The sequence below is a fragment of the Kogia breviceps genome, chromosome 16 (genome assembly GCF_026419965.1).
Source record: "Kogia breviceps isolate mKogBre1 chromosome 16, mKogBre1 haplotype 1, whole genome shotgun sequence".
NCBI lineage: Eukaryota > Metazoa > Chordata > Mammalia > Artiodactyla > Physeteridae > Kogia > Kogia breviceps.
In genome coordinates, this window is record NC_081325.1 from 32,649,131 (window position 1) to 32,676,884 (window position 27,754).

Here is a 27,754-nt window from a genome sequence, read left to right on the forward strand (position 1 = left end):
AGTTACTGGTGTCACAGTCAGGATATGTGTGGGATGTGAGGTTATGAAAGGGAGAATCTGGAAGGGGCTCTGTTTCTAATAACGTTGTTTCTTGATCTGGGTATTGGTTACATAGGTAAGCTTACTTTATGAGCATTCATCAAGGCAGATACTCAGGAAGTGTGTACTTTTCTATATGTTATTCTTCTATATACAGTATACATTTAAAATGCAGTAAGAAGTATGAGTATAAGAAATGTTTAAACAAAACAAAATAATACTTCCCAGTGCACTGAAATGCATAGTGCCAAGTACTTTACTGAAACAAAGAGAGGGCTTTGCTGAGCCAATAATTTGTACATTTATAAGTCTTTTATTACTGATTTTGAAATACTAATAAGAACAGATACTACACTTGATGTTAGCCAAAAGGCTGAGAAGCGATAACTGAATCACTTTACTGTACACCTGAAACTAACACAACATTGTAAATTAACTATACTCAAATATAAAATAAAATTAAATTTTTTCAAATAATAAAAAATAATTTTACTTAAAAAAAAGAAAGTAGAAATAGTATTTGGTATTTCTTGAAAGAGGACAGTGAAGGGTTAAAGAAGATCTTAGTGTAAAACTATAAAGAGATTCTAGGTAGGACTACAGATCTGTTTAGAAGAGAAACACATGACTAACCCTATAGGTCTACAACATGGAAACAAATAAATCACACTTTTCAAAACAGATAGGCATGGACCCAGGGGCAAAGAAACTACCACGAAGAGAGCATACCAGCAAGACAGGAAAACTCATCACAAACTAATAATTAAAAACATTACTCTCAAAACCTTCCCTTTTCCTGGCTTTAAAACAAATATGTAGAAGACACAGAGTTAATTTCTAGGAAACATTACAAGTTACTATGACATAGTACCTAGAGTTACTGACTCTGCCTACTTCGTTCCATTACTGAATATACTTATCTCTCACCCTGAGCAGATCATGTCTTTTTATATTTAGGTGAAGAAAGGGAATGGGGATCAGTGAATGAAGAGAAAGGAGATTAATAGAATGGAGAGTAATAGGCCTTGTCCAGTTTCCAGCAAATAAGTAGCAAACAGACAGAGCAGTGTTTAGGAAGTGATGGAAACCTTGAGACTTGTTAGAGAGGATGCTATTGCCAACGGCTGCAAGTGTAGCAGGGATCCCAAGGGCTCTCTTGGGCAGTGCTTCCTTCTGCCTGGGAGACTGTATTAGTTACCTCTTCACACCCTATGCCCTTCGTTTATGTCTGTCTGCACGTTCAAAAATAGAGGGTCATCATCGTTATTTGAGAAGTTGCCTCATGACAGGTCACAATGAATTTTAAAAGATCCTTTTCTCTTTTTTTCTCCTTCTTTGGGACATGGGGAAGACTAAGAAAAAGGGATGAAATTATACTTTTCACCCAATGATAAAATATACTTTGGATTAAATAAAACCCTGTTCATGGTTTAACAAACATCAGCTTAAGAATCCCTTAGCCTAACTATAGTAACAAGAATAAGAAATAAAAGGACTAATAATAAAAGCTTCTTGGTTGTGTCTTATGCTTGTAACCTTAAAATTCTATGGATTTTGAGTTATTAGCTCGTCAGAATCAAAGTACAAGGTGTTATTAACATTTTTAATGCTTAATCTAAACAGTGTTACTTGGTTCATCTTTCAATATGGGTATATTGGTAAATGAGAATTTTGTTTTCATTTGCATATTAGCACTTTTCTGCTGCATACATGCTTTAATGGGAAAAGTACGAACATATAATTTAATGGCCTAATCATATTTCAAAATAAAAAGAATTGCCAGAATCTTTTAACCTTGAGGCTACTATAATGCACTGGGTGAGGGTAAATGAAGTCGATATATGAGGGAAGCGGTGATACACTATCACTTTCTTTAGCATACTTCAATGCTCCTTTATTTCATTATTCCTCTAGAAAACGGGATTAGGCAGCTCCTCTAATTAACCCAAAGATGTTTGACTAATAGAAGGAGATTGCAAGCATAATTAGTTAAGTGATAATGTACATAGCATTTAATGATCATTATCATTTATTCTAATATCAGAGTTAATAAATGGTGAAACTGTTTAAGCCAAATGCTGTCATATCACAATAACGTACATCATGGCTAACACTAATAATTTCTAATTTACTTGGGAATCAGTGGGACATGCAGCTTTCTTAATGCATGTCAATGCTTTCTTAAATAAATTTATAGACCCTCATAAAGTAGAAAAATATTTATCTCCTTACCTAGACTACATAACAAGTAGTCATACCACCATTCCTCTCCAAAGCACAAATAGTTCTTCTAGCTACACTAGCTACATCCTTGGCTTTCATGAGGCCAGTGTAATTTATTAAGACACTTATTTACAAACACTCACTCAATAACTGTAACTAATATGAATTCCAAATGCAAATCTCATCCCATTCTCTTGCTTTCTAAGGATTCAGTGAATACAGATTAGCCATCAAGTTCTTATGCAGCACCGGAAGGCTACTTTTGCTCTAAAAGGCCCAAAGGAAAATAAATAAATAAAAATAGAGTGGTGCTTGATTTTCTCTATTATGCATTTCCATCATTTTCTCTCACATTAAGAATTACAAGGGACAAATATATTCAGATATGTGCTGCAAAATTACTGGCCAATGCTAACTACAAGACACAAAAAAAGTGCGAAGACTGTCTGATGTATATGGAGAAGCACAGTTATTATCCTGAGCTAGAAGTACCACCGTAACTAACTCTCATCACCCATATCACTCTTTAAGAATGCACAGTGAAGAGCACTTTAGTCTCTGGGTCACATAAAAATGAAAAGCTGAGAGCTAGAACAGAGAGAAGTCTCCTTTATACACAGTATTAGAAGAAAGTGAAAAAGAAAAATGAAAAATAAAAGTAAAATCTGTGTATTTTAGTAAAGAAGGAGAGAGAAAACTAACGAGAGGTTTTAGCTTCTGGTTATTCTCAATAGGGATAAACTGAGTCATTGGGTGTCTTGTCATCCTGACTTCCCACCGGCTGCTCATTTAGATGTTTCATACTTCTAACTTTAACTTTCTTTAAAGTTAATGGTTACTTTATAAAGAAATCCAAAAGTCTTCCAATGAAATACAGCAGTGCATTGTCCCTGACTCTCTGCCTTATTGATGCTTCTCCTGCTATCTCGATTCATCAATTATAGACATTACTTATTGATTTTCTATTGTGATAGATTGAAGCTTAATATCCTCACAGCTTGGGTCTCTCCATAGGGCTGCTCACAACATAGCTTCCCCCAGAACCAAGAAACGGGGAGACACAGCACCCAAGATGAAAGTCACAGTGTCTTTTGTAACCTAATCTCAGACGTGGCATACTACCATTTTTACCCTATTCCGCTGGTTATACAGACTAATGCTGGAAAATGTTTGGGGGGTGGGTTACATGAGAAAGAACAACAGGAGGCAGCAATCACTGAGGGCCATCTTGGAATCTGCCTACCACAGTGCTTTTACTATTATGACTGTAAAATAGCATACAAGGCCATGCCAAATTCCAGTAGTGTACCATGATTATACAGTTGACCCCTGTACAACACGGGGATAGGGGCCCTGACCCTCTACACATTTGAAAATCTGCATATGATTTATAGTCAGCCCTCCATACATGAGGTTCCTCCCAACTGTGGTTCCACATTCATGGATTCAACCAACAGCAGGTCGTGTAGTATTATAATGTTTACAACTGAAAAAAATGCGCATATAAGTGAACCCACGTAGTTCAAACTCATGTTGTTCAAGGGTCAACTGTGTATCACTTTTTTCTAGAATTAACAATTGCCTCTTATTTTCCTAGTGCCTATCACTCTTTCCATACTTGTCCCCAACGCTTTATAATACAATTATACAATTGTACACAGTCGTATTCAATTTTAAAAATATAATAAAAATTGTAGTCAGATATATCAGATTATCTGTAAATCTGACATTTTCCCCCTTATCTTCCCTAGAACTCTGTATGTTTATGCTTTTCCAAATACTGCACTATTTTTTCTGCTACTATATTTTTCTTATCCCAAAGATTTGTTTCTAATCCTTTTATATATATGACATATATCATCCTATTCTTTTCATCATTGAAATATTTGACACCTTTGCAATTATTGTGGTGTTATTCTTTGTTTACTAAGAGTTCCTCTGGTTTGTTTCCCTTCTTTTTTCATGTTGAATGTTTTCCTCAAATGTCAGCTGATGAGTCCTTAGGCCAAATTAATATTTCAGAGAAAAATTTTGTGTGAACAGGCTTGTTAACTAGTGGGCCTCTCTGTGGAATGCTCTTGCACTAAGTTAGCATTTTTTGAAGGGAGGTCCATAATGCCAGTATCTGAAGGCCTTTTCTCTAGACTGTTCATTATCTCCAGAAAAATCTTCTGTCTTCTGCTTGGAGTATAAGCTTGGCTTACACTGAGTGGTGGTTGGGGCCAGAAGAGGATGGTGTCATTCACGTCTCCTCTTTTCTCCTGGAGATCCACCTCTGTGTTCAGGTAACCCGTTTCCAGTGCAGCACCTCACCTCTGGCTTGCACCACATTTACAGAGTTTCCAGCACAGTTTTTCCAAACAACATCTGTACTTCCCACCTCCTGGAGGGGAGGAGGAAAGGGAGGGAGGGAAGTGCAACCAGAGGGTCACAAGTCTGGACTTGGGAGCCATGCTGCCTGGATGGAGGTTGACCTGCTCCTTTGCCATCACCCCACTTCCAGATGCATGTCTCATTCCTCTTGTCAGTTGTTCCTGGCATCCGTGACTCCTGAGCTCTTATGTGGTGCTGGGAGGAGCACATCAGTCTGTTTCTCATTGGGATCCCCCACTGTTGTGGGTTGAACAGTGTCACCCAAAATTTATGCTGAAGTCCTAACATCTCGTACCTGTGAATGTGACCTTATTTGGAAATAGGGCTTTTGCAGATGTAATCAAGGTAAGGTGGGGTCACACTAGATTAGGGTGAGTCCTAACCAAATGATTCGTGGCTGTATACGAAGGGCATGTGAAGACACAGAGACACACAGGGAGGCCATGAGAAGACGGAGTCTGAGATAAGAGTGATGCAGCCACAAGCTCAGGAACACCGAGGACTGCTGGTCACCTCCAGAAGTGAGAGAGGGGGAACGGGTCCTCCCTCGGAGCCTCCAGGAGGAACCAACACTGCCAACACCTTGATTTCGGACTTCTAGCCTCTGGAATTGTGAGAGAACAATTTTCTGTTGTTTTAAGGCCCCCAGTTTGTGGTGATTTGTTTGGTAGCCTTGGAAATGAATACACCTGGATTCCAATTTCCTCTCTCCCGCATCATCTGCTTCCCTGTCTTTATATGCAGTTGTTCCAGGTTAAACATGTCTTGACTTCATAGAAGTTGACACTGGTTTTTGTTACTCCTTTTCCTTATGGCTTTGTGGTGACTCCCATGGGGAAAAGGAGGTTAAAATAACTTTATTATTTTATTTTAAAACCAGAAGTCTCTATAGACTTTTAACTTTTTGTCTTTTTCTTTTCTAAACTAGTTCATACCAATTAATGCACTTTAAGTGCAGTATAGAAACTATTGACAGTAAGAGAATTAATTTCATTCTCTCCAATTAGCACACCCATTCTGCATACTACTGTCACTTTGCTCAAGAATTTATAATAACTTTCTATTGACACATGCATCATGGGAGGTAGGCAGAGAAGGGGAAGAATGAGGAGGAACTGACATCTATTGAATTTATTAAATATCTACTCAACTGTAGGTACTTTAGTATAGTCCCTATTTAATCTTCCAAATAGTCTATGAAGCACATAGTGTAATTTCTCTTTTTACAGCTGAGGAAAAGGAAATCCAAAGGTTAAATAAGCTGCTAGGGTCACCCTTTTATTAAATCAAGAAGTCAAACCAAGGCCTGTCTGCCTCTAAAGCCCGAGCCTGACTCCATGCTGTTTTCAAGTCATACTGTTTGACCAGATCACCCAAGACTTCTACAAACAGGATTCAAGAATCTGGCTAGTTTTATGCTTTCACAAATAGTCAATGAGTAAGAACAGCTATTGCTATTTTTAAAGTAACTACAATACCTGACAGGCACTTGGCAAAACCTTTATTTCTGATACTGATGACAATCTTGAAAAGTGGTTTCTGTATCTGTGGCTACTCCAGACTGACCTTTAATGAGGGCAAATAAAATAAAATATAAAAGTAAATCTAGTAGTACCTTAGAAATATTGAGTTTAGCACCAAGTGTTGTTTTTGGAGGAAAGTATCTCAGACACATGATGTAGTTGGCACATGCCTGGAGGAAAACCAGCTGCATTAGGGTCCCCACCATCCCTGCTAGAATGCCTTCCTCATATGTAGCACAACACCCCAATAATGCTGAAACACATTGTTTCAGCATTGTGTTTAGATGGTATAGATGTTCCAACAGAGTGTCCATTATTTTCCATTAACTACTACACTATTTTAAAACATGAGCTACCTTATCCTCTAAAAAAGGGATCGGGCTTCCCTGGTGGCGCACTGGTTGAGAATCCGCCTGCCGATGCAGGAGACACGGGTTCGTGCCCTGGTCCGGGAGGATCCCACGTGCCGCGAAGCGGCTGGGCCCGTGAGCCATGGCCGCTGAGCCTGTGCGTCCGCAGCCTGTGCTCCGCAACGGGAGAGGCCACAACAGTGAGAGGCCCGCATACCGCAAAAAAAAAAAAAAAAAAAAAAAAAAAAAAAAAAAAAAAAAAAAAAATAAATAAATAAATAAAAAAGGGATGACTCTGCTTGGCTGGTGCTCTAAAGCAGCAGTCCCCAACCTTTTTGGCACCAGGGACCAGTTTCATGGAAGACAATTTTTCCACGGACGGTGGGTGAGGGTGTGGTGCAGGTGGTAGTGCGAGCGATGGGGAGTGATGGGGAGCGGCTGTAAATACAGATGAAGCTTCGCTTGCCTGCTGCTCACCTCCTGCTGTGCGGCCCGGTTCCTAACAGGCTGCGGACCGGTACCGGTCCGTGGCCTGCGGGTTGGGGACTCCTGCTCTAAAGAACACTCAGCTGGCCTACTGCCAAACTGACCCCTATGGTTACATTTGGAGATTAACCTTTAGAACTTTTAGGTAGTTGGAGAACAAAATGCCCTTTGTCACAGGGCCTGTGAAGCACCTGGGCTACTTTTCTTTCCCTCAGACTTTACGGGCAGCTATTATTACACAAGTAATAGCCTCTTTTTTCAGCTGGGCCATTGATGCAAAAATTATCTTGCATCTCCCTGAGCAGTAACCTCTCACAATCCATCTAGGAGACATGCCATCCTCTACTTCCCTTGCCTTCCTTCCTCACCCAGAGACTGTCACTTTCAGGAGGAGACCTTATATCCTAGTTCTCAGAGAAAAAAGATGTCATCAGGTGAGACCTCCAAACTCCCTTACTCAATATTTGTATCCACTTCTCTCCATATATCCTTTCTTTTTACCGTCCAGGTGCTCCACACCTGTGCTCTCCCATCCCATCCCCCAGCAACCTCACCCTCAATACTGCCCCACCAAACACTCATCCCTCCCTTCCAGAGCTCCTTCTCTTCAGAATACAGACAGTAAAGCCAGAACCACACGAAAGGCAAAGAAACACAACCCCTTCATTGAACTACAACCTATTCTAGTTCCAGCTATTTCCCTACTGTTTCATTCTTTCATACTCAGGCTTTTAGAAAGGACAGCCTCCACTACTCTAACCAACACTGTCTGGCTTCAGTTTCTACTACTCTACCACATCTGCTCTTCCAGAGGTGAACAATGACACCGTGCCCTTCAATCCAATCTGTGCCTGGGTGCTCCTCCATCCATTCTTTACCTGGCTTTTCTGAAGCCTGTGGCTTTGCTGACTGCTCTTTCTCTTGGCCTCTGGGAGACTGCTCCTTCCCAGCTGCATAACCCAGTAAGCCCTGCACACACACCTTCCTGCCTGGCAGATCCAGCAAGACTAATGACTGTCCTGGGTACAGGTGATGTCTTCCCCTCCCTGCATCCTGAGTGAACCTCCACAGTAGCACAAGTTCACTGGACCTTAACTGTTTATCCTAAACAATTTATTTGTCACTAAAATTGTAGATCTACCAACCATTTGATATGTTTTCCACATTTGTGATCATGTCAATGAAAGTTTAGTTTTCAAATGACAAAAAAATAACAGTAAAAGTCACTTGAGAGCTAGACTCTTACTGACATAGTCACAAATGGGGAAAGCATATCATGTATATATACATAAAAATGTAACATGTAAAAATGGAGAAAATTTGTAACAAACCAGTAATCAAACAATAAAATAATTATTTTTTATTCTTTGGAGAATTTGATAAAATCAACAGATCCTTTGAGCAGGAAAAAAAAATATGCCCAAGCACAAAATCTAAAATGAAAGTACAGAGTTAAAGGAGCTTCTAGAGTCTATCCATTGACTCCTTATAAATCCAGACTCTGAACCTATGCTATAAGAAAAGGAGAGATTTAGAATGGCCCCAAAATTTAAAGATAACAATTATAGTCCACTGTGTAACAAAACAGAAAAAGAGACATATTAATCATAACAACTATTTCAGAGATGTCAAGGACATAACTTTCCTTATGCAATAGTTCTTTATCTCCTTTTCACTCAATTTAGTCTCAGCCTTCAACTTACATCTGTGAGTACTCATTAAATGAGAGGCGTTTGCTATTTCTTGCATAAATGTCCTTTTAAAACAACTTGAGGTCCTCACTACTTGAGAATTTTCTAACCTGTTCATGCTTAAGAGTCTGTTTGATAATGACTAGCCAAAAGGTTGTCCTGCCCTGACTATAAATTAGAAAGGCCTTTCTGTCTACCCACAGGGCATCCTTACCCAGGCAGGAGCCCTGCTGAGTTTGTTCTTCCTTTTGCTTGACTACATAGTAAATAGCAGAGACTGATGTTTGAATAAAATGTGAAATTACCCAAATTCTTGGGCTAGAAAAGTCTCCTTGAAAAATGTTTAAGTCTTTTGACACTTACAGGTAGTACTTAATTCTGCTTGAAAGCCCAAGTGTAAGGGTGTCAAAAACAATTAGTATTTTAATAGTTCCCTTCCTTAGGCAGGCACAAATTCATCAGAAAGAGAACAAAAAAGATTCTCAAGAAAAGAAGCCAATGACATTTAGCAAAATCATATAATTTGACTATATTATTCTTTATGCTCTTTCTACTTTAAAATAGGATACAGTTTAAAAAAATGGAAATGGTAGTTGTCACCATTTAGTACTTTGATAGATAAGGTTTTCTAGACAAAGATTGGTTTGGTGTCATCCTCACTGTTTTCAGAAAAGCCTTATGGTAGTTAGTGCTCAATAGATACCATTGAAGACCTTACAGATTTCATAATTCTGCCTCAAAACAAATTCTTGCTGTTTTGGTAAAAGGTAGGTCAAGAAATAAGGGGACCCAAGGCTGAGTGAAGTAGGGAGAGGGGATGGTTGTGTGTGAAGTTTTAATATATCAACAGTAAATCCTGTCTTATGAGCCCCCCTTAGTGTTATTTTGTGGGAAATAATGCCAATTCAAAGATATCTACCTAGCTTCTCATTTAATTCTGACTTCCAGTCTTGGAGTGGCAGAGCAGCTGTGCCTGGAGGCAATACAATCTTATTTTTATAAAAATCTCTCAAAGCTCCATATATAAGTGGAAGAGGCAAAATAGATAATCAAATCCAAATTAAGGCTATTAAGAATTGATTTGGTGTAAAGATAATATAGCAAGATTTTGTTTAGGTTATGGATGCTCACTGAAAATGTGTAATCCTTGTTTGCCTAAAATTTTGATTATGTTTTATCTTATTTTGTCACAGTTAAATAGTTTTATCATTAGGGATTTTAATTGCATATAGTTTATAGAATTCTTTCTGATTACTCTATATCCAGTTAATTAAAAAAAAATCCCACTGTACCACTTAATGAAAAGAGAACCATCTAATGAGATGCAATCAAACTGCAGGCAGATGCACCATAAGGTGTGGCCGAACAATTCATATTTGTGAAAGCTTTGTCACAAACATTTTACAGAGCCTAGAAGGGAAAAGAAGCCCCTGAAGAGAGTAGAAATCACTGTACCGTGAAAAACACTAGTCACTCAGTGGTAATACCACTCAGTTTCATAAAGAAAAAAAGAAAGAAACAACCAAAGAAAAAGAAATGGGAGAAACCAAGTCCTTGAAAGTCTTCTTTCAACCTTCATAATGTAGGCTCCACTATTATGCAATCTTTCCCATCTTCATCCTTCTTCTGCCACGCACTCACTCTGTTACTCACCTGTGTCCATTCCTAAGGCTCAGTCCTTGACTTGCATTCTCTAGGTTTGAAGATTTCCTGCAGGTAACTCATCTGCTTATGCAGTGTTAGCGAGTCTTTGCGAGGTTATCAACACAGAGCTCTAGACTTGGCTTCTCCCCTCGCACCTTGATCAGCTCTCTAACTCTCCCCATTCCTTGCAGCCAAACCATGTCGGCTCAAAGCGGCTACAAAGTCCTTTTGATTCTTCTAACATTTGTCACTTCGATTCCATATAAACTGCTCAGACCTGTCATTTTCCTGCTTAAAAACCTCAGTAGCCCAAGTTCTTGGTCTGGCATCAGACTCTCAATATACTTATTCCCTATCTGGTCCTTTATTTTTAACCAGGCCAGGTGATTCTATAACACCCAAATATGGTATGATTTTATTAAAATGTGTTAATAAATATTTTGATTATCTTGACTTACTATTTTCTACAAACTATAGAAAATCTTTAGATTTCAAATGCACTGTATGAAGAAATGAGATAATGCCCTGTACTCATTAGCAGATGCTTTCATTTATTTACTGTTGTTAAACTTTGCTTGATTAAGCAAGGGAAAGAAATCTAATTAATAAGTAACTCTCCACTGCTAAGGAGTAAATAATCCAATCAAGATTGAGCCTCACCCTTCACATCTGATGTAACAACCTTCAAACCTGTGACAATCAAATATCACCTTTTGATGACAGATAACATATTAGGGAGAAGATGAGAAGGATAACTCCTTCTAGCTACAGCTAGAGCTTTAGCATACTAAGCTTTGGCATACTAAGTCCTACTTATTTGGGTGACAACCGCAGACCCGATTTTGCTCAAGGTACACTAATTGTTCTATGCAAGCCTAAACATAAGCATGTCTATTCATTCAACACATTCTTACTAAATATCCATGTTTAGGGCATCAACCTATCAAAGAACTGGGGTTACAGCAGTAAACAAGGCAGAAAACCTCCTTTATTGTCTTGTCTGCACCCTGATGGGACTCAGGAGTAGTGTGGCAGACACTGAATAAGAACATTTTAAGGCAAATGTGTGTTGCATAATAGGAAAAAACAGGGTTCTAGTAAGAGCATACAGGTGCTTATAAGAGCATACCATTTTACAGGGTTCAGACTAAGGTTCAGAAAAGACCTCCTGGGAAAGTGTGTACATGCCGCTTCTGCTTCTTGGCTCACGCCCTCAGGGTCTTGCCTCATTTCTACTTATTCTTCAAAACTCAGCTTTGATTTCACGTCCTTCTAGAAGCCAAGTTTGAATTGTCCTCATAAAGTCTGGATTGGTCTTTCAGACTTCTTGGTATTCCAAAAGCTCTGTGCATTACCGCTATCTTGGCATTAACCAGATATATGAGAATGGTTGCTCATCTGTCTCCCAACTGGATGGTGGATTCTTAGAGGGAATCACTACATATTAAGTGCCCAGCAAGTGCTTAATACATTTTGTTAAATAAATGAATGAGTGAAGGTTTAGCAAGGAAAAATACCAAACACTTAATTTCTTCCTAGGTCTTAACAGACAAAGCAAAAGATAAAACAGGGAAAGGTTTTAACCAAAGTATTTTGGGTAGAGATTTGGAGCACAACACAAGGGCTGGATTATTCAGTGTGTACAATTTCTGGAGTTAGAATACTTGAGGTCATTTTTGCCAAAATATATTCCATGATATTTTAGCCCCAAGGTCTCATAGGATACTTTATCAGGATTTTCTCATTCTGAAATAAAAGATGATCTCTCTCTCCCTCTCTCTCTACACACACACACACACACACACACACACACACATACACACACACACACACACACACAGAGTCTACGTCTATATTTATAATCTATATATAGTCTAAAATTTCCATGATCTTTCTAACAGAGTATAGATTAATTTAGATCTTTTCATATAGAGTTTATTAAAAGAAATAAATAGTGGTCCTCATTCCAGAAGGTGGTTTATCCTTGTAATCCAAGCCTCAGATAAAGAAAAGAATGCTATCTAGTGGTTTAATCTGGGAACAAGGGAGAAGATAGACCAGAGGCTAGAAAACCTGAGAGGGTGTGATGGTATATCTCAATAGCTCGAACTTATGTCACAAGAGAAAAAAATGTACACACGTGGTTCACCCAGATGATGGGAAGAGGAAAAGATAGGGATTCAAGCAGTTGTATTCAGAGCAGGACATGGCAGAGAGATTAAGAGCTTGGACTCAAAAGTCAGGCGGACCTGGGTTTGAAATTTGGCCATAGGACAGGACACAAACTATCAGACCTGTTCAATCCTTGGTTGTTTTTGACTATAAAATAGAGATAAAAACATTGACTATCTGATAGGATTATTGAGAAGATTAAATGGGATACGTATAAAGCATTTCAACATATTGCTTGGCTTTTAACTTAAATAATTCAATAAGCAAAGTAACTGTAAATATTAACTTATTATTACTACTAATATTATCATTTTATTTAGGATGCAAAGAAATTTAAAATAATTGTAGAAAATCTCATATATTTTTAAAAAATAATGAGATAATATCAACTACTATATATTTTTGGAAAAATATAAATATCAGGTGTTAGTTTTATTTAAGTATATGAAAGCAAATTAAAAAATAAAAGGGGTTTCCATGTTACATTTCAGTTGCATAGTTCAGTTGTAGGGTTAGTACTTTCAGTGAAAACACAGTAATTTTTAGAAAAAGATTTCAAAATGAACTGTGAAATGTCATCTTTTTCTAAAAATATGCATGATGCTTATTGCAATGTCCTTAACCAAATTCTGCATTTTTCAATGTCTAGTCTGATAAATCTATCTTTATACATACAACCCTTAAAGATTAATCTGGTGGTTTGATTTTTTTTCACTTGGTTAGAAGTATAAAGGGAAAACAAAAGAAATATCAATGAAAATAAGTTTTTAAAATACTTTAATCCACTACACTTTTATTAGAACAGAGAATTTGATCTTTATGGTATATCTCCTTTGGTTTGCTGTATAATCTACTTGCTTAATTATCACAAAAGCCTTAGAACTTAAGATAGTACATTGGCCTTGGTAGAGATAGAAATGTAATGCTCACCTGCTTTTTTCATCTGGACCAAAAGTATCACAATTTACAATTATAGATGAACCTTTGTAGCCTGGACACTTTACTAACATTATAGTCACAGAAGGACTGTGTTTCTCAAGGTCAGTACACAAACTTATCTTAAATAATTTCCCCCTACATAATGGCCAAAATATTTATTTAAAATTCAACACAGCGGGCTTCCCTGGTGGCGAAGTGGTTGAGAGTCCGCCTGCCGATGCAGGGGACACGAGTTCGTGCCCCGGTCCGGGAAGATCCCACATGCCACGGAGCGGCTGGGCCCGTAAGCCATGGCCGCTGAGCCTGTGCGTCCGGAGCCTGTGCTCCGCAACGGGAGAGGCCCGCGATCGCAAACAAAACAAAAAACAACAAAAAAAATTCAACACAGCATGCGTATCTGTATGCCATTATAATCATATCATATCATGGCTGTGGGTCTTTTCTTTAATGACTTACAATGGGGGCTGAGTTGTTTATTGCATATATTGTATTGATAATAATAATTTTAAAATCTAAGTACCTATATTCAATCAAACAAGAAACATGATGGAAATCAAAACTATATTATGGTTGTGTCACTAAACAGCTCTGTACTCTTAGAAAGTTTTCAGCCTCTCTGAGTTTCCTCTGTCCTCTACAGTTTTTGCCATTATTTAGTATATCATAATGATGCTAAATAATAACCCAAAGCTAGGGATTAATTACCCACAATGAATTTTTCTGACTTATTACAATTTTTTCTTCCTATTGTTAGACTAGGGAAAGGCAAAACAATAAAAACATACTATTGAAAAAAGTCAAAATATCTATTTAAAATTTTGGTGTAGGTTTTTACCTTTTCTCTCATTTATTAAGCATGTATTATGTATACTTTACCTTGAGCAGTAAGGATCTACACAGCTATTAAAAGATCATTACATTCATGTCTTTTTCTTATTTACCTCATACTCTTTTTTATGTTATCCTAGAAATTCGACTTAAGTTTCTCTACTCAGTCAGACATTAATACTTCTAGAACATAATTCATCTGTACCCAAACAACTCTTGAATAAAATCTGTCAAGTATCTTTTCATTTCTAAATCTGGTAAACTTTGGTAACAATCTCACTAAATAAACAGCAATCACGATGGATGAATTTGACTTTGACTATGAAAGGTAAGCAGAACCCTGTAATACGTAACAGTGAGGGAAAGGGAACCAAAGTAAATAAAACCCAATCAACACAAAATGGCATCTTGAAGACAGGAAGAGGGCTCCATGAGGTTGGGTGTTCAGGAGCCAGTTAGAGATGTCTGAAAGGAGTCAGTCTCAGATAAATATCGGAGACCAAGTTAACTCACCTTCTTGTTAGTGATTCTAGCACATCCCACCACAATAACATCACATGAAGCTCATCTGTATTAAAGATTTTGCCAAAATGCTGGTCACAGTGTTTCACACTGTACTGGCAAATATGGTACAGTAAAACCGGTAACAATTCAATATTTCAAATTGTATCTTAATGTAAAGCAAATCCACTACTTAAAATTGTACTAAGAAAGCACAATGCTTTTGAAAGGATACACTGGACAACACTGATCAGAAATGTGTGAGATAACTTCAAATAATAATAATAAAAGTAAAACATGCACTTGAGACTTGAAAGAAGAATCCTCGACACTACCTCAAGGCAATAATGGAAAGATGGAAAATACGAGTGCACAATTGCATCGCAAATGTGTACATCCACACATTTTTACTATTTTAGTCATACTGAAACTTGAGAACTTCACAGCAACCTACTAAAATCACAGATCAACAGGATAAAAGTAGATAAGGAGAATGTGTAATTTATGAATACGGTTTATTACCATGGTTACAAACTTTCAGAACAGGCCGAGATGCTGGACTGAGACTTTGCCGAATATCTGTTAAAAAATATATATAAAAGAATCTTAATACAGAGTTCTGTTCATCTCAGGAAGTATAACAGTATTAGACATATTTCCAAGGTTAAGTATTTCTGGAAGCGAAGCAATGCTTCAATACCCTGAAATACTTGAAGCAATAATGTTATGACTTTTACTTCTCATTTAATTATGCTACTGTGAACTCCACTGGGATAAGGTACATATGGTTCCTTAGATGAGACCTGTCACACTAATCAGGCTTTTCCAGGTTCAGTGCATTGATTTGTTAATGTGCTACTGACACTGACCAACTGGAACGCTGCTCTCTCTGTCACTTGCAAGGGAAGGATTAAACAAACTTATAAAACTTCTGAAGAGTTGTTGCCCACAGCTCTGCATTCTTGACACATGACTTTAAAATAATTACAAAAAGCGGGGGCGGGAGGGATGTTGGCGCGCGCGGGGTGCGGGGGGTTGTTCTTTGTGATAGTCCCCTAGAAAGGAACACGAAACAAGTGTAATGTTCACCTTTCGGCTTCGGTGTCCTTTTCCTTCGGTCGCGGAAGGCAGCCCCCGACTGCAAGGCTTCCAGCAGACTATCCATCACTCCTGTCTCATCACCCTCTGTGAAAAGAGATGCAGGGAATTCCATCAGCCCTCGGGGTTACCATAGCAATGTCAAAGCATGCGCAGAAACTGGTGATGGTATGGTAGGGGGGAAAAAGATCAGATGCCAGGACTAAGCCAGAAATTTCAAAATATGATAGGACTTAACTCTCTCATAAATCAAATATCTTTTAATGAAATGTGTCTCATTAGTGCCCGTGTTACTGTCCACTAAAGAGAACCGAGTTCGACTGATTCACTTCAGAGCACTGCTTTTATAGTCTGGTGGCAAAATAACTTTAAATGGAAGATGGTTCTAGTCATATCTGTGTCTCAGGTTATCATAAATCACATTTCCCTTGTAGAAATGGGTTATTTTCAAGGCATCGGATCCTTTTCTAAAATCGACCAGGTGTGGGAGAGTGTTTCTGTTGTCGTTATTGAGATTCTGCCATCTAAACTTATCATACAAAATTATATTTCCAGGCTAATTTCTGTGAACATGCTCCCAACAATTGATTCTTCATATCAGGATAACTGTCCCCAGACTTTAGGTGACACAGAACAATCACTGCAAACTTTTACAGAATGTATGAAAAGTTTGTCTTCTATAATGAAAAATAAACCAAAAGAGGCTCTCAAAAATCTAAAGGATTGTATCACATTATGATTAGTTTAAATTGATATTCTGTATATAATTGATGAAGATGTGGTTATAGAGCCATTTCTCTCTGTCTGGTTATCTTGTAATAATCTATAGCTATTTACAGTTGTCAATGATAAATGTTATTTAAAGGAAGTGGTTAAAAAAAAAAAAAGCTTCAAAGAAACTATTGGATCAACCTAAATTCATGAAAATGCCAAAGATTTTTTTTTGTCCCTTAGAGAGAAGTTGTTTTCAGGCATTCTCTATGAAATTGTATGGCTGGTATACAGTCATGTGTAAACTACTAGAAAACTATTTTCCTCTGCATTTTTTATTTCCTTTTTTGAAACGCAATCCCTTTATACGGAACAGATGACAAATGAATGCAGTAGAGTACAAAGAACACATTCATTTACAGTTTATAAACAGATATGTGAATATAAACATGTGTCAGCCCTTTTCAATCTGGTTCTGTTTCATTTTTAGAGAAGTACTAAACCTCGTAGGTGTAATCCAGACACATGTGGGTGAGAAACAGAGTATTTGGAGGTTGTTAACTTACATGTAAATTTAATTCTAAAGTGGCTTGATGGCTATTTTAATTAAAATATATCAAATATTTCAGACACTTTAATTAGTAACTATCTTTGAAAATTTATACTCAAACTCAACTATATTTTTTCTAAAAAGAACTCCAGGTAAAGCTAAATATTTAAGGTTGTGAATACATTCATTAGTAAAAGGAAACACTGAACTTTCTTTAGTAAGTTTGCTGTTGTTAGTGATACTGATGACGTGATTGTGAAAGTATTACACGTGCATTATAAGCCTGAGCAGATGGGTAAACACGCTGATGCTGTTGGCAACAGGGATGCTTGCTGTGGGATGCGAGACACAAATATGGAGTGGGAGAAGGAGAGGAAGAACCATGAAGTGCTGGATTGGATCTAAAGGTATCATATAAGATCAAGCTTTAAGAAAAATGCTTTTTCTAGCTTCGTGGCCCAAAAGAGCCTAGAAGTAATGACACTACAGTAGCAATGAGCACAGCTGGCCCTCAGATCTTGGTTTCTAAATATTATTACTCACTAATAGGAACCGGAATACTTAGAAAAATGGCTGATTCTAGGGCTGAGATCAAGAAAGTATGAAATGAGTTGAGAAACTATTATTGTGCCAGAAAATAAGAAAGTGCTCAAAGACAGATAGGGATATATCAAAAGGGCAGAGGAGCCAGACTGAAGGATAGCCTTGGCCAAATTTAGGACAATTTGAACACTGAATGGGTAATGATGGGAATGGATTACTACACACTGGAAAAAAGAATCATGCATCCATACTGATACTGAAAATTTTAAAATTCATTAAATACCGGGGAAGAAGAAGCTCTGCTTTAAATAAGAATGTCAACCAATAGATGTCAAAACTATAAAGAGGACCGAGTTCCATTAATATAAGAGATAGATAAGGGAAACAGAAAATTCACCATATCACAACTCACACAGTACGAATTAATTAGGCAGAAATCATCAATGGTTACAAAACCCATTGTATGTAAGGTTATGGAGGAACATGGTATGGAGAAATCTCAAAGATATCACCTTACCCAACTAATCAAATTTGACATCACCAGTAATGGGGCACACTGACAATAACTGTCTCCTGAAGTGATGCACTGAGATGGACACAATATAAACTGTAAAAATATTTAACCTGGAATTCCCTGGAGGTCCAATGGTTAGGACTCCACACTTCCATTGCCAGGGGCACGGGTTTGATCCCTGGCTGGGGAACTAAGATCCCACAAGCCGTGTGGCATGGCCAAAATAAATAAATAAATAAATAAACAAAAGCTTAAAACCATCTTTAACAAAAGCAAACCAAGAAAAGGACAAAAACAAACAAACAACAAAAAAATTTAACCTGCATCTAAACATAAGGAAACAATCTTACAAATCCAAAGTGAGAGACAGTCTGTGAAACAACTGGTCTGGGTTCTTAAAAATCATCAATATCATGAAAGACCAAGAAAGAGAAAGAGAAGAGAAAAGCTTAGGGAAGCAGCATTCTAGCTTAGAGGAGATTAAATAGACACGGCAACTAAATGCAACACACAATCTTCCATTAGCTCTCGGATTGTAAAAAAGTCACAGATGACATTATTGGGATAATTAGACAAATTTTAAAATTTGCTGGGTATTAAATAATTATATTGTACCAATGTTAGTTACCTGAGTTCGATAATTATATTATGATCAGGGAGCATAATGTCACTGTTCTTAGGAGACAGATGCTGACATGTTCAGGCTCACTAAATAACTTACACCACAGTTCCACATTCTCAATTTCACGCCTTTGGTCATGCTGTTTTGTCTACACAGAACATCCTTCCCACTTTCTTCACCAATCTAACTCCTTCTCCTTCAAGATAGATAACTGAGAATCCTTTCCTGACCTGTGTGTGCTGAACTGGGTGCCCCTCTGTGTCCTAATGACTTGTGGTACATAGAGCAATAAATCCTTTACAATATTGTTTACTTGATGGTTTCTACCACAGAGAGTTTGTCGAGGGCGGGGATTGTGGTTTCCATTTATCTTTAACACCTAGCAAAGAAAGTGTTCATTATGCTGACTATATTAACAAATGAAGCACTAGCGTGGTCCGCTGGAAGGATTCACCACATAGAGGAATAAAGGTCACGATGACGAGGGAACGAGCAGGAGCACATTCCCACCACCACTGTAAACAGCACAGCTTTGTTCCCTCTTTTCCCCGGGCTCACACAACCATTCAGTTGCCAAACCTTGTTCATGTACATGCCAGTATCCCAAGAAGTGATCCATTGTTTCCTTTTCTGACTAAACTTAATGTTGGTGGTCCAGAACTGAATTATTTTTCACCTGAAATATTGCATGAGCTGCCTAAAATGATGTTGCTTCTAGTTTCTCCCTAATTCTAATTCATCCCATAGAGCACTAAAGCAGAATTATGATCCCCTGGTCACAAATTTTCAATATCACTCACTTCCCACAATATAAAGTCCCAACCCTTTCACTTGGCCCTACACTGACTCCAACTGCTTTCTAAATCTTATCTCTGGTTTCCAACATCACAGTCTGTTCTTCAGCTAAAGGTAACTGCCTGTGATTCTCCACAAACATTTTCTCTCCCATCCATCAGTCTCTACCTGGAACTTCTATCCTTGGTCTTGTCCCCCAGAGCTAATGGCTTTGCTTGGCCTTCATTCCCCACTCCCGCAATGGAAAGAATAGTGTATCAGAGAAAAGATTTGCATTCTAGTCTGAGCTGTCAACTGGCTACATGTTCCTGACATGTGTAATAGAGATAATACCTGTTTAGGGTTGATGAGAGGGTCAAATGAGATCATACAAATGAAAGCAGTGGTAAATTGCTAAGAGATAAAAAATGTAGGGAAATAAATTCATAAATGAACTCCATAGTGCACTATAGGAAGTTTATATAATATCTGATTAGGTTTTCAGCATTGTTTTAGATCCATTATAAATTAAATAACTCTTTAATAGCATATGTGATTAATAACATCATTTCTAAGGAAAGCTCTAATCAGAAATACAGGTAGACTCTTAAAACAATCCAATGTGTAAGATGGAGACATAAAATGAAGATGTTTTTCCAAACTCTGAAAATGCATTTAGAATATTAATTTGACACATGTTTATTGAGGGCTATGATGTGCCAAAACTAGGCATGAAGGATATCTAGGCCCCAAGAATTAACAAGAAATGTTTTCAGCTCTCCAGAAGCAGAACAGTGTGCTAGGTATGGGAGGGTTCTATTGGAGATGTAAGTCTTCCTAGTGAATTATGACCTGGTGAACAAGCAGGAGTTGACCATGGCAGGGACTGGGGAGGGAACAGCATACCTGGCAGAAGAGACAGCAGGTTCAAAGGCAAAAGTTATAAATAAAAACAAAAGTGAGGTATAATAAAGTATTTAAAGGACTCATATTTATATTATTCTAATACAAACCAGAGAAATAAAAATTAGCCATTTTTATTGTAGACTAGATTTCAACTTCTTTAACTAAAAGTCAATTGATATTCAAAATATTTATTATAGTCCCTTTCCTGCTGTTAAAACTCTTTTAAATAAATAGACTAACTGCAATAGTCAAAGCTGTGCTTTGTGTGAATAACATATCACCTTGTTTAATTTGTAAATCATATTTTAAGAAGTTGCACAGCATCAAGGGAAATGGAGAAGGGACAGTTAGGGATGAGATATTTCTAAAGGAGAATCAAGAGGATGTGAGGACAGGCAGAGGGGGATCTGCTAAGGAGATCACATGGGAGACAACTGGGCCATAGGAGAGAAGAGTGGCCGAGAAACTAAAAGCAAATCTGCTGGGTTGACCATTTGGAAAAACAATTGTTCCTTATTTCACAGACCTGTCAGAGAGTTTGGATAAAACAGTGACAGGTATATATACACAAACACCAAGCAAATTTAAAAAAAATATATTAGTATAAACCTAGAAATAATATTGTTGTCCAATAGGAAGTAATCATGGCATACTAACTGGAGGGGTGAGGAATATTTACAGCATTGCACTATTATAAACACTGGCTATTCGTTTGACCATCAGGTATGATAAAATTATAATGTGAAGACAGCAGAGGTAAAGGAGAAGGGGTGTACGAGGAAAGTATAGCAGGGAGAGGGTATAAGGGAACTAAACATTCTACCACGTAGGAACTCAATGACTAAAATGAAAAACTGACAAATAATAATCTAAGTACATTATCTAGAAATAAGGAAGAGGTAAATATCAGAAAAAAAAAAAAAAGAAAAACCCACTAAGAATTAAAAGTGGTTGCCTCTGGGAAAGGGGAAGGAGTTGAGACGGTGAAGGAGAGTGTATTTTATTTTGCTATAAGCCTACTGTATTTCATTTAGGAATGTGCAGAAATCACATTGATAAACACAAAGAAACTAAAAAATTCCTGACAGGAAGAGGCAACCAAGAAGGAGGAAGATGAGAGAAAGAGGTTGCTTCTTGACCTTAATGTGCTTTCCTATGACAAGGGGAAGAAGACAGGTAACAAATGGTCCAATATACAATGATGAGCATTGTGATGGAGATCTCCACCCAGGAAGGACACCTGGCATAGGGCAGAGGGAGAAGGGAAAGCCGTCACAGAAGACCTCCTGAAGACCTAAGAGTTAAAGAAGTCTTTACATTTGCCAGAGCTTCCTGAAGAGGGAAGGCCCTGCAGAGTTCACAGAACAGCTGTACAGGGGACATGAAACACTTGAGAGAACTCCCATGTCCATGGGAATGGAGGGCAGGTTACAGTAGGGGTTACTGAGAGGTGATGCTGAGGAGACAGGTAGGGGCCAAATCACCAAGCGCTGAAGAACATGCCAGACTGGAGTTTGGAAGGGAGCCATTAACTTATTTTAAATGAAGAATTAACATGGTCAAATTTCTACTTTACAAAGATCACTCTGAGAAGAGACAAGACAAAGGGCAAGGAAAATAAGGAGAAGGCAGGTTTCCTGGTTTAAGTCCAGGCAAAATGCAATTGTGGGAATGAGGTAAAGAACAGAAATGGTGAAAGAGAAAAAGAGAAAGGAGGAAAGAGAAAAAATCTTGGTCTGCATGGATGTGAGTACTAAAAAATGAAGTCGAGGCTAATTTCCAAGTATCCGGTTCGGCCAGTTGGATATATGTTGGTATTATTCACCAAGTACTGAATTATTTTTGTTTCATGGTAGAATGGGGCTGAGGCAAGAGAAGAATTCAGTTTGGATATGTTGAGATCTTCATGAGATATCCAACTGCAGGTGATTAAAGGTGTCTAGAAGGATGATGGTTTCACAGGTTTAAAACTTGGGGGAGAGGAATTAGTTATACTAACAAGTTGAACTTAGAAGCATACTGGTCATACTGGAAGCTACAGAAAAGAACATAAACATAGTGAAATGGTAATGAACACAAGTTTTGAATTTAGACAACCTGTATTTAAATTCTGGCTTTCCAATTAGAAATCAGCGTGGCTTTGGGCAAATTACTTAACCTTACTAACCTCCATTCTTTTTTCCTCAACTTTGATGTGTGATTAATAATAGCGCCTACTTCACAATATTACTGGGAGGATTAAAGGAGATAAATCATGTGTAACACTCAGCAGAGTGCCTGGCACATCATAAGAACTTAATAACAATTAATCTTTGCTGTGGTCATTATTGATGTTATGGCAGAGCATGAGTTCTGTTAGGAAGGGTGTGTGTAGACATAAGAAAAGAGCTGAGGGGAAGCCACATGGCAAGCTAATATGCAAAGGGGATTTTAGGAGGAACCAACTGTTCTCAATCCGTGACCATTTTCCATTGTGTTCACTTTGCATGTGCTCCCAGAGCTCTCCTTTTCACTCCCACAGTCTCTGGCACACTTTCTTTAAGTCTCATCACATTTGATATGACTTTAGTAGTAGTAAGACATACAATAACCACCTGGAATTTGGCATGAGGATAGGGAAGGAAAGCTCAGTTTCTCCAAAGAATTGTTGAAAGTGTGCAGCTGATACTCAAAATTCAGAGACTCAGAATTTAACCCACCTCTTTCTAAAAGAAACACAAGACAGTTGCCCCAACAAAATTACATGAATTTACTGTTCGTGCTGCTAGTTATAGACCTTCTGGGGACAAAGCTGTATTTGATTTACTTGCTAACCTAGTTCAGTCTTTAATCTTCTAGAACAAAGCTCAAAATACTACTTAACCCAGACAGCAAAAAGACAGGAATAACGTAAAACAACATCTTTGAACATGTCTTAATCTAGATGTGAAACTGAAAATTTATTTGAGTCAAGGGAATTAGAAAGCCAATTTTCATTGGGATTTAACTGATAAAACGATAATTAGAACAGTTCTCTTGTATATTATAAGGACTGGGTCAACCATGAGAAGTGGAATTTTATATTTAAAAACCCAATACTTTAATATTTCTAGTTTTATTCACTATTCTTCATTATTTGCATATACTGAATTAACTATATTTCCTGTTACAAGTTAGAAGGAAAAATGTAGAATCTTTTATAATGAAGTAAGGTTGTTTTTCTTATTTCCAAAAAAAATTAAGAGCAAAATCAAGGAGCCAAAGTGTTGGGCTTAAATCTTGGCTCTTTCCAGCTGTGTGCCCCTTAAAAACCGTCTTGTGCCTCCCTATTTCCTCCTCTATAAGATGGGGATAATAATAGTACGTTCCTCAAAAGGCTGTTGTGAGGATTAAGTGAGCTAATACATGTAAAGAGCTTAGGATAATGCCTCACACACAGTAAGGCTTCAATAAATATTACTATTATTTTTAACATTATGATGACTCTTCTTTTACACTAATACGGCACACATTGCCGAATGGTCAGTGCAACACATCCATTCCCTACCCTCTCTTTGTCTGCTTCCACTACAGAGGCTGGAAAAGTTAAAACCTCACTTTCCAAAGCTCCCTTGTAGTAAAGCTGAGGGTGGCCCTATGATGCATTTGTGACTGATAAAGTGTAAGTGATCACCTATATGGTGCTGCTAGAAACAGAAGAGGCAGATGCTGATAGCCACTCTCTCCCTTCCTCCTATCTTGAATATCTACTGAAGCTGTGACAGCTGTGGCTGCCATCGCACATTGCTACCCCTTCTCGCTACCTTGAATATGCTTGGACCTGTGACAGTCATCATAACTCTGAGCACAGACCACGGGGCCATTCTTTTAGTTGCTCTGGATAAATATAAGGCTACATTTTTCAAAGCTTGAGTGAAAAATATTTTGTAGATACATTTGAATGTGTAAACCATAATTATTATACTATTTATTACATTGTATTCAGATTGGAATCTAAATTATTTCATGTCTTATAGTAAGTAGAGTTATACAGATACTTGTAAAATAAAGAATTTTTCTTATATGAACTCTCCAGTCTCAAAAAGAAAAAAAAAATCCATTACTGGATGTCATGTATAAAGCATGGTTCTATTCTAATTATACAAACAACCAAGAAAAAGAGGTAAAATGAATATACTGTTGTATATAAATCAAAGTGTATTGTTATTAACTTAATTTCCAAATTTCTTATGATCTAGATTCTGTTGTCAGAAAATGATTTTGGCATCGTAGTCATTCAGCTACTCATGCAGATATCTAATTTACCTTCTTCTGGAATTTTTTATGAAAGTTCTTTCATTTTAAAAACTAATATAAACAATTGACCAGATTCCAGAAAAATAAGTTACTTGTCTGCTCATTTAAGTCTCCTCTTAACTAAAAAGGGCACAACCACTTTTGGAATGTAAGCACACTTAAGGCACAAGATTTAAAGAAACCATATAGTCAATGAATGAGTTTGTCATTATGAAATATTATAGCAAAAACTTAGTTGTGCTGTATTAAATAGACATCCAATATTAAAAAAAATACACCAAAACACAACTTCAATCAGACAGACAGACTTTCCCAAAATGTGTACCACAGAACGCTAGACCCATGAGAAGCTCTGTGTGTGTGTCCGTGTGTGTACTGTGGGGGAAGTAGGGCAGTTCTGTTGTCAGATATGCTTGGAAAATAATGTATAGTATATATCGCTCTTGGCAATTCATATTGAGTATTGAAACGAAATTCATGGTTGAATTTCACATTGACTATGAAAACTCAATTCATGATTCATGATAAATGTGGCATTTCAAATCAGTAGAGGATAAGAAAAGATTCAATAACTACTATGATGGTAGTTTATTTGGATCCCACCCTGCTACTTACACCAAAATAAATCCCAAGTGGATCAACTATTTCAACATTAAAAAATTAAATTGCGAAGTATAGCAGACAGTATAGAAAAGTATATTTTTCATTAGTTCTAAAAGGAGATGATCTTCCTAGGAAAAATCTGAATACCCAAATGTCATATAGTTTGTACTATAATAAATGTCTACAAATCACAAGAACAATAAGAACAAAGTCTATACATAAACAATGAAAGGAGAAACCAGGGAAAAAAAATTGAAAACAGGTATTCCCTAAAACTGATTTTCTTGAAATAAAGAACATTATGACTCAGGAAAAAAAAAAAATCAACAATCTATTAAAAAAATAACAAAAAATCAGGCAAATAATATGTTCAGGAAATCCATCATAAAGACAAACAAATAGGGCTTTTATATAGAGGATATAATCCACAACGTCATTCATAATTAAAGATTTTCCAAGTACATTGATGAGAGATCATCTTTACCTATCAGCATGGCAATAATAACAACTGAGGATAATTGGTAAAGGTTGGAAAACAGATCATTCCACACATTATTGGTGGAAATATAAAACTAATGCAACCTCTTGGGAATGCAATTTGGCATTCTGTATCAGAAATAAAATTGCACATACTATTTGATGAAATGATTTTTTTCTAAGAAAATTATCTTACTTATAACTCATGAGTGCAAGGGCATATGTACAAGGATGTTCATTACAAAGTTTATAATAAAAAGTGATTGAAAATGACCTAAATGCCCATCTGCAAGAGACAGACTTAATAAGCTATGACATTCATATACTAAAATATGCTGAGATGAGGAAAAAATAATGAAGCATATTTAAATTGTTGATACGGACCATATCCAAAACATGGTAAGTGAAAAAAGCCAATCACTTATCAATGAGGACATTGAGTACAGATCTTTCTATGATTGCTCACAGCTATTAGCTACAAAGCAGAGGATAAATTTCCTGACTTCCTGTTTAGCAATTACTCCACCACATGATGTTGAAGAAAGGCACTACCTAATCATTCTTTCTGCGTTAAATGCTTGTTAAAATATCTCCCATGTAAGTATCCAAGTGACCAACTCTGATTAGCTTGTTCACAGTGACCTATTCTAACAATTACTAAAGAAAACAAAATTTAAAACCAGTATTGACCCCCTGGCAAAAAGAATGTTGCCAAAGTTGTGTGTTGTACAGGGCTGAGGGTGCTGAACAGAGGTCTTCAGATGCAAAAGTACAGAGTGTCTGGGGAAAAATAATGTATCTATTTAAATACATATGTAGACATGAAATGATAATGACATTTAACAAGATGTGACTATCACTCACAGTGAACACCCATGACCCTATAATCACAGAGTAACCCAGAGAGGAAAAGGTTAATTACACGGTAGAACACCACCATCCTAAGCAGAAGTTTAACTTGTCACCCACAAGAGCTTCATTTTATTCTAAGAAATTAGTCTGACAGTGCTTAAGCTTGGCAATTGCTTACTTCCTGTTGAAAATATATTAGATGTATTTTAAACTTGTTTTAATATTTTCATATATTAGAAAATTTTGAAAAGACTTTTCAATGGCTTTGTTCCTCATGAAATTTTTGAACAAAGAATGAAATGATTTCAGATAGAGAAAATAAAAATGCTTACTCAATACCAAGAATCAAGGGGAGGTTAAGCTAGGGAATAGAGGTGATTTTGCAGGAATTTTCTTTCAGGAGAAGCTGGGACAAACGGACTTGAGGCCATGAGAGGCCACTCTCAACCAGCGGTACCTGGAAGAGTGAATGGGGCCCAGAGGGAACCACCAGTCACGCTGTGACAGCAGCATATGGTACATACTGGAAGAAGGGGAAAATAAGGTCAGGTAAGGGAGGCTGAGGGAGCTTGGATTCAAGGCTGAAGAACTGCCATAGAATGTTTTTGAAAGGTGTGAAATAATCAAAATTGGACTTCACTATGATTAAAGCTGGCACAGTGTGAAGGTGTCAAGCCTGGGTGACTGGGAAAACAGTGGTATCATTAACCCCAAATGAGAACATAAAAATCAGGTTTTATGTGGAACATGACAAGTTAGGTTTTAGATGAACTGCTTTTGAGGTGTTGGCAGAATAGTCAAACTTTTTTGTCCAGGAAGTAGTTGGAAATATAAAACTATAAAGTCTGTAGTTCAATTCAATCCTACATTGTGCACTAAGGAATATGCGGCAGGCACTGAAACCAGGCCCTGCCATGTTCTCATGGGACTTGCAGTCTTAGGGCAATTTCAACACATAATTCGTCACTGCCTGTATGACTTACGTTCCAAAAAAGCAAGCCAAGTGGTATGAAATTGCTTAATACAGAGGCAGTAGGTTAGAGGTATAGCTATGGCTGCC

General features: G+C 37.3%; 1 protein-coding gene and 1 pseudogene across 2 annotated transcripts in view; both read right to left on the reverse strand.

Moving 5' to 3' along the window:
* DIAPH3 (diaphanous related formin 3) overlaps positions 1-27,754 on the reverse strand; it is a 565,809-nt gene that overhangs the window by 118,260 nt on the left and 419,795 nt on the right. For both annotated transcript variants that reach the window (XM_067016329.1, XM_059042398.2), the window contains 2 exons: positions 15,859-15,954; positions 15,292-15,348 (listed from right to left, as the gene is read on the reverse strand). In XM_067016329.1, the coding sequence (XP_066872430.1) occupies positions 15,292-15,348; positions 15,859-15,954 (153 nt within the window). The remainder of the gene's footprint in view (positions 1-15,291; positions 15,349-15,858; positions 15,955-27,754) is intronic.
* LOC131743612 (U2 spliceosomal RNA) lies at positions 255-424 on the reverse strand (annotated as a pseudogene).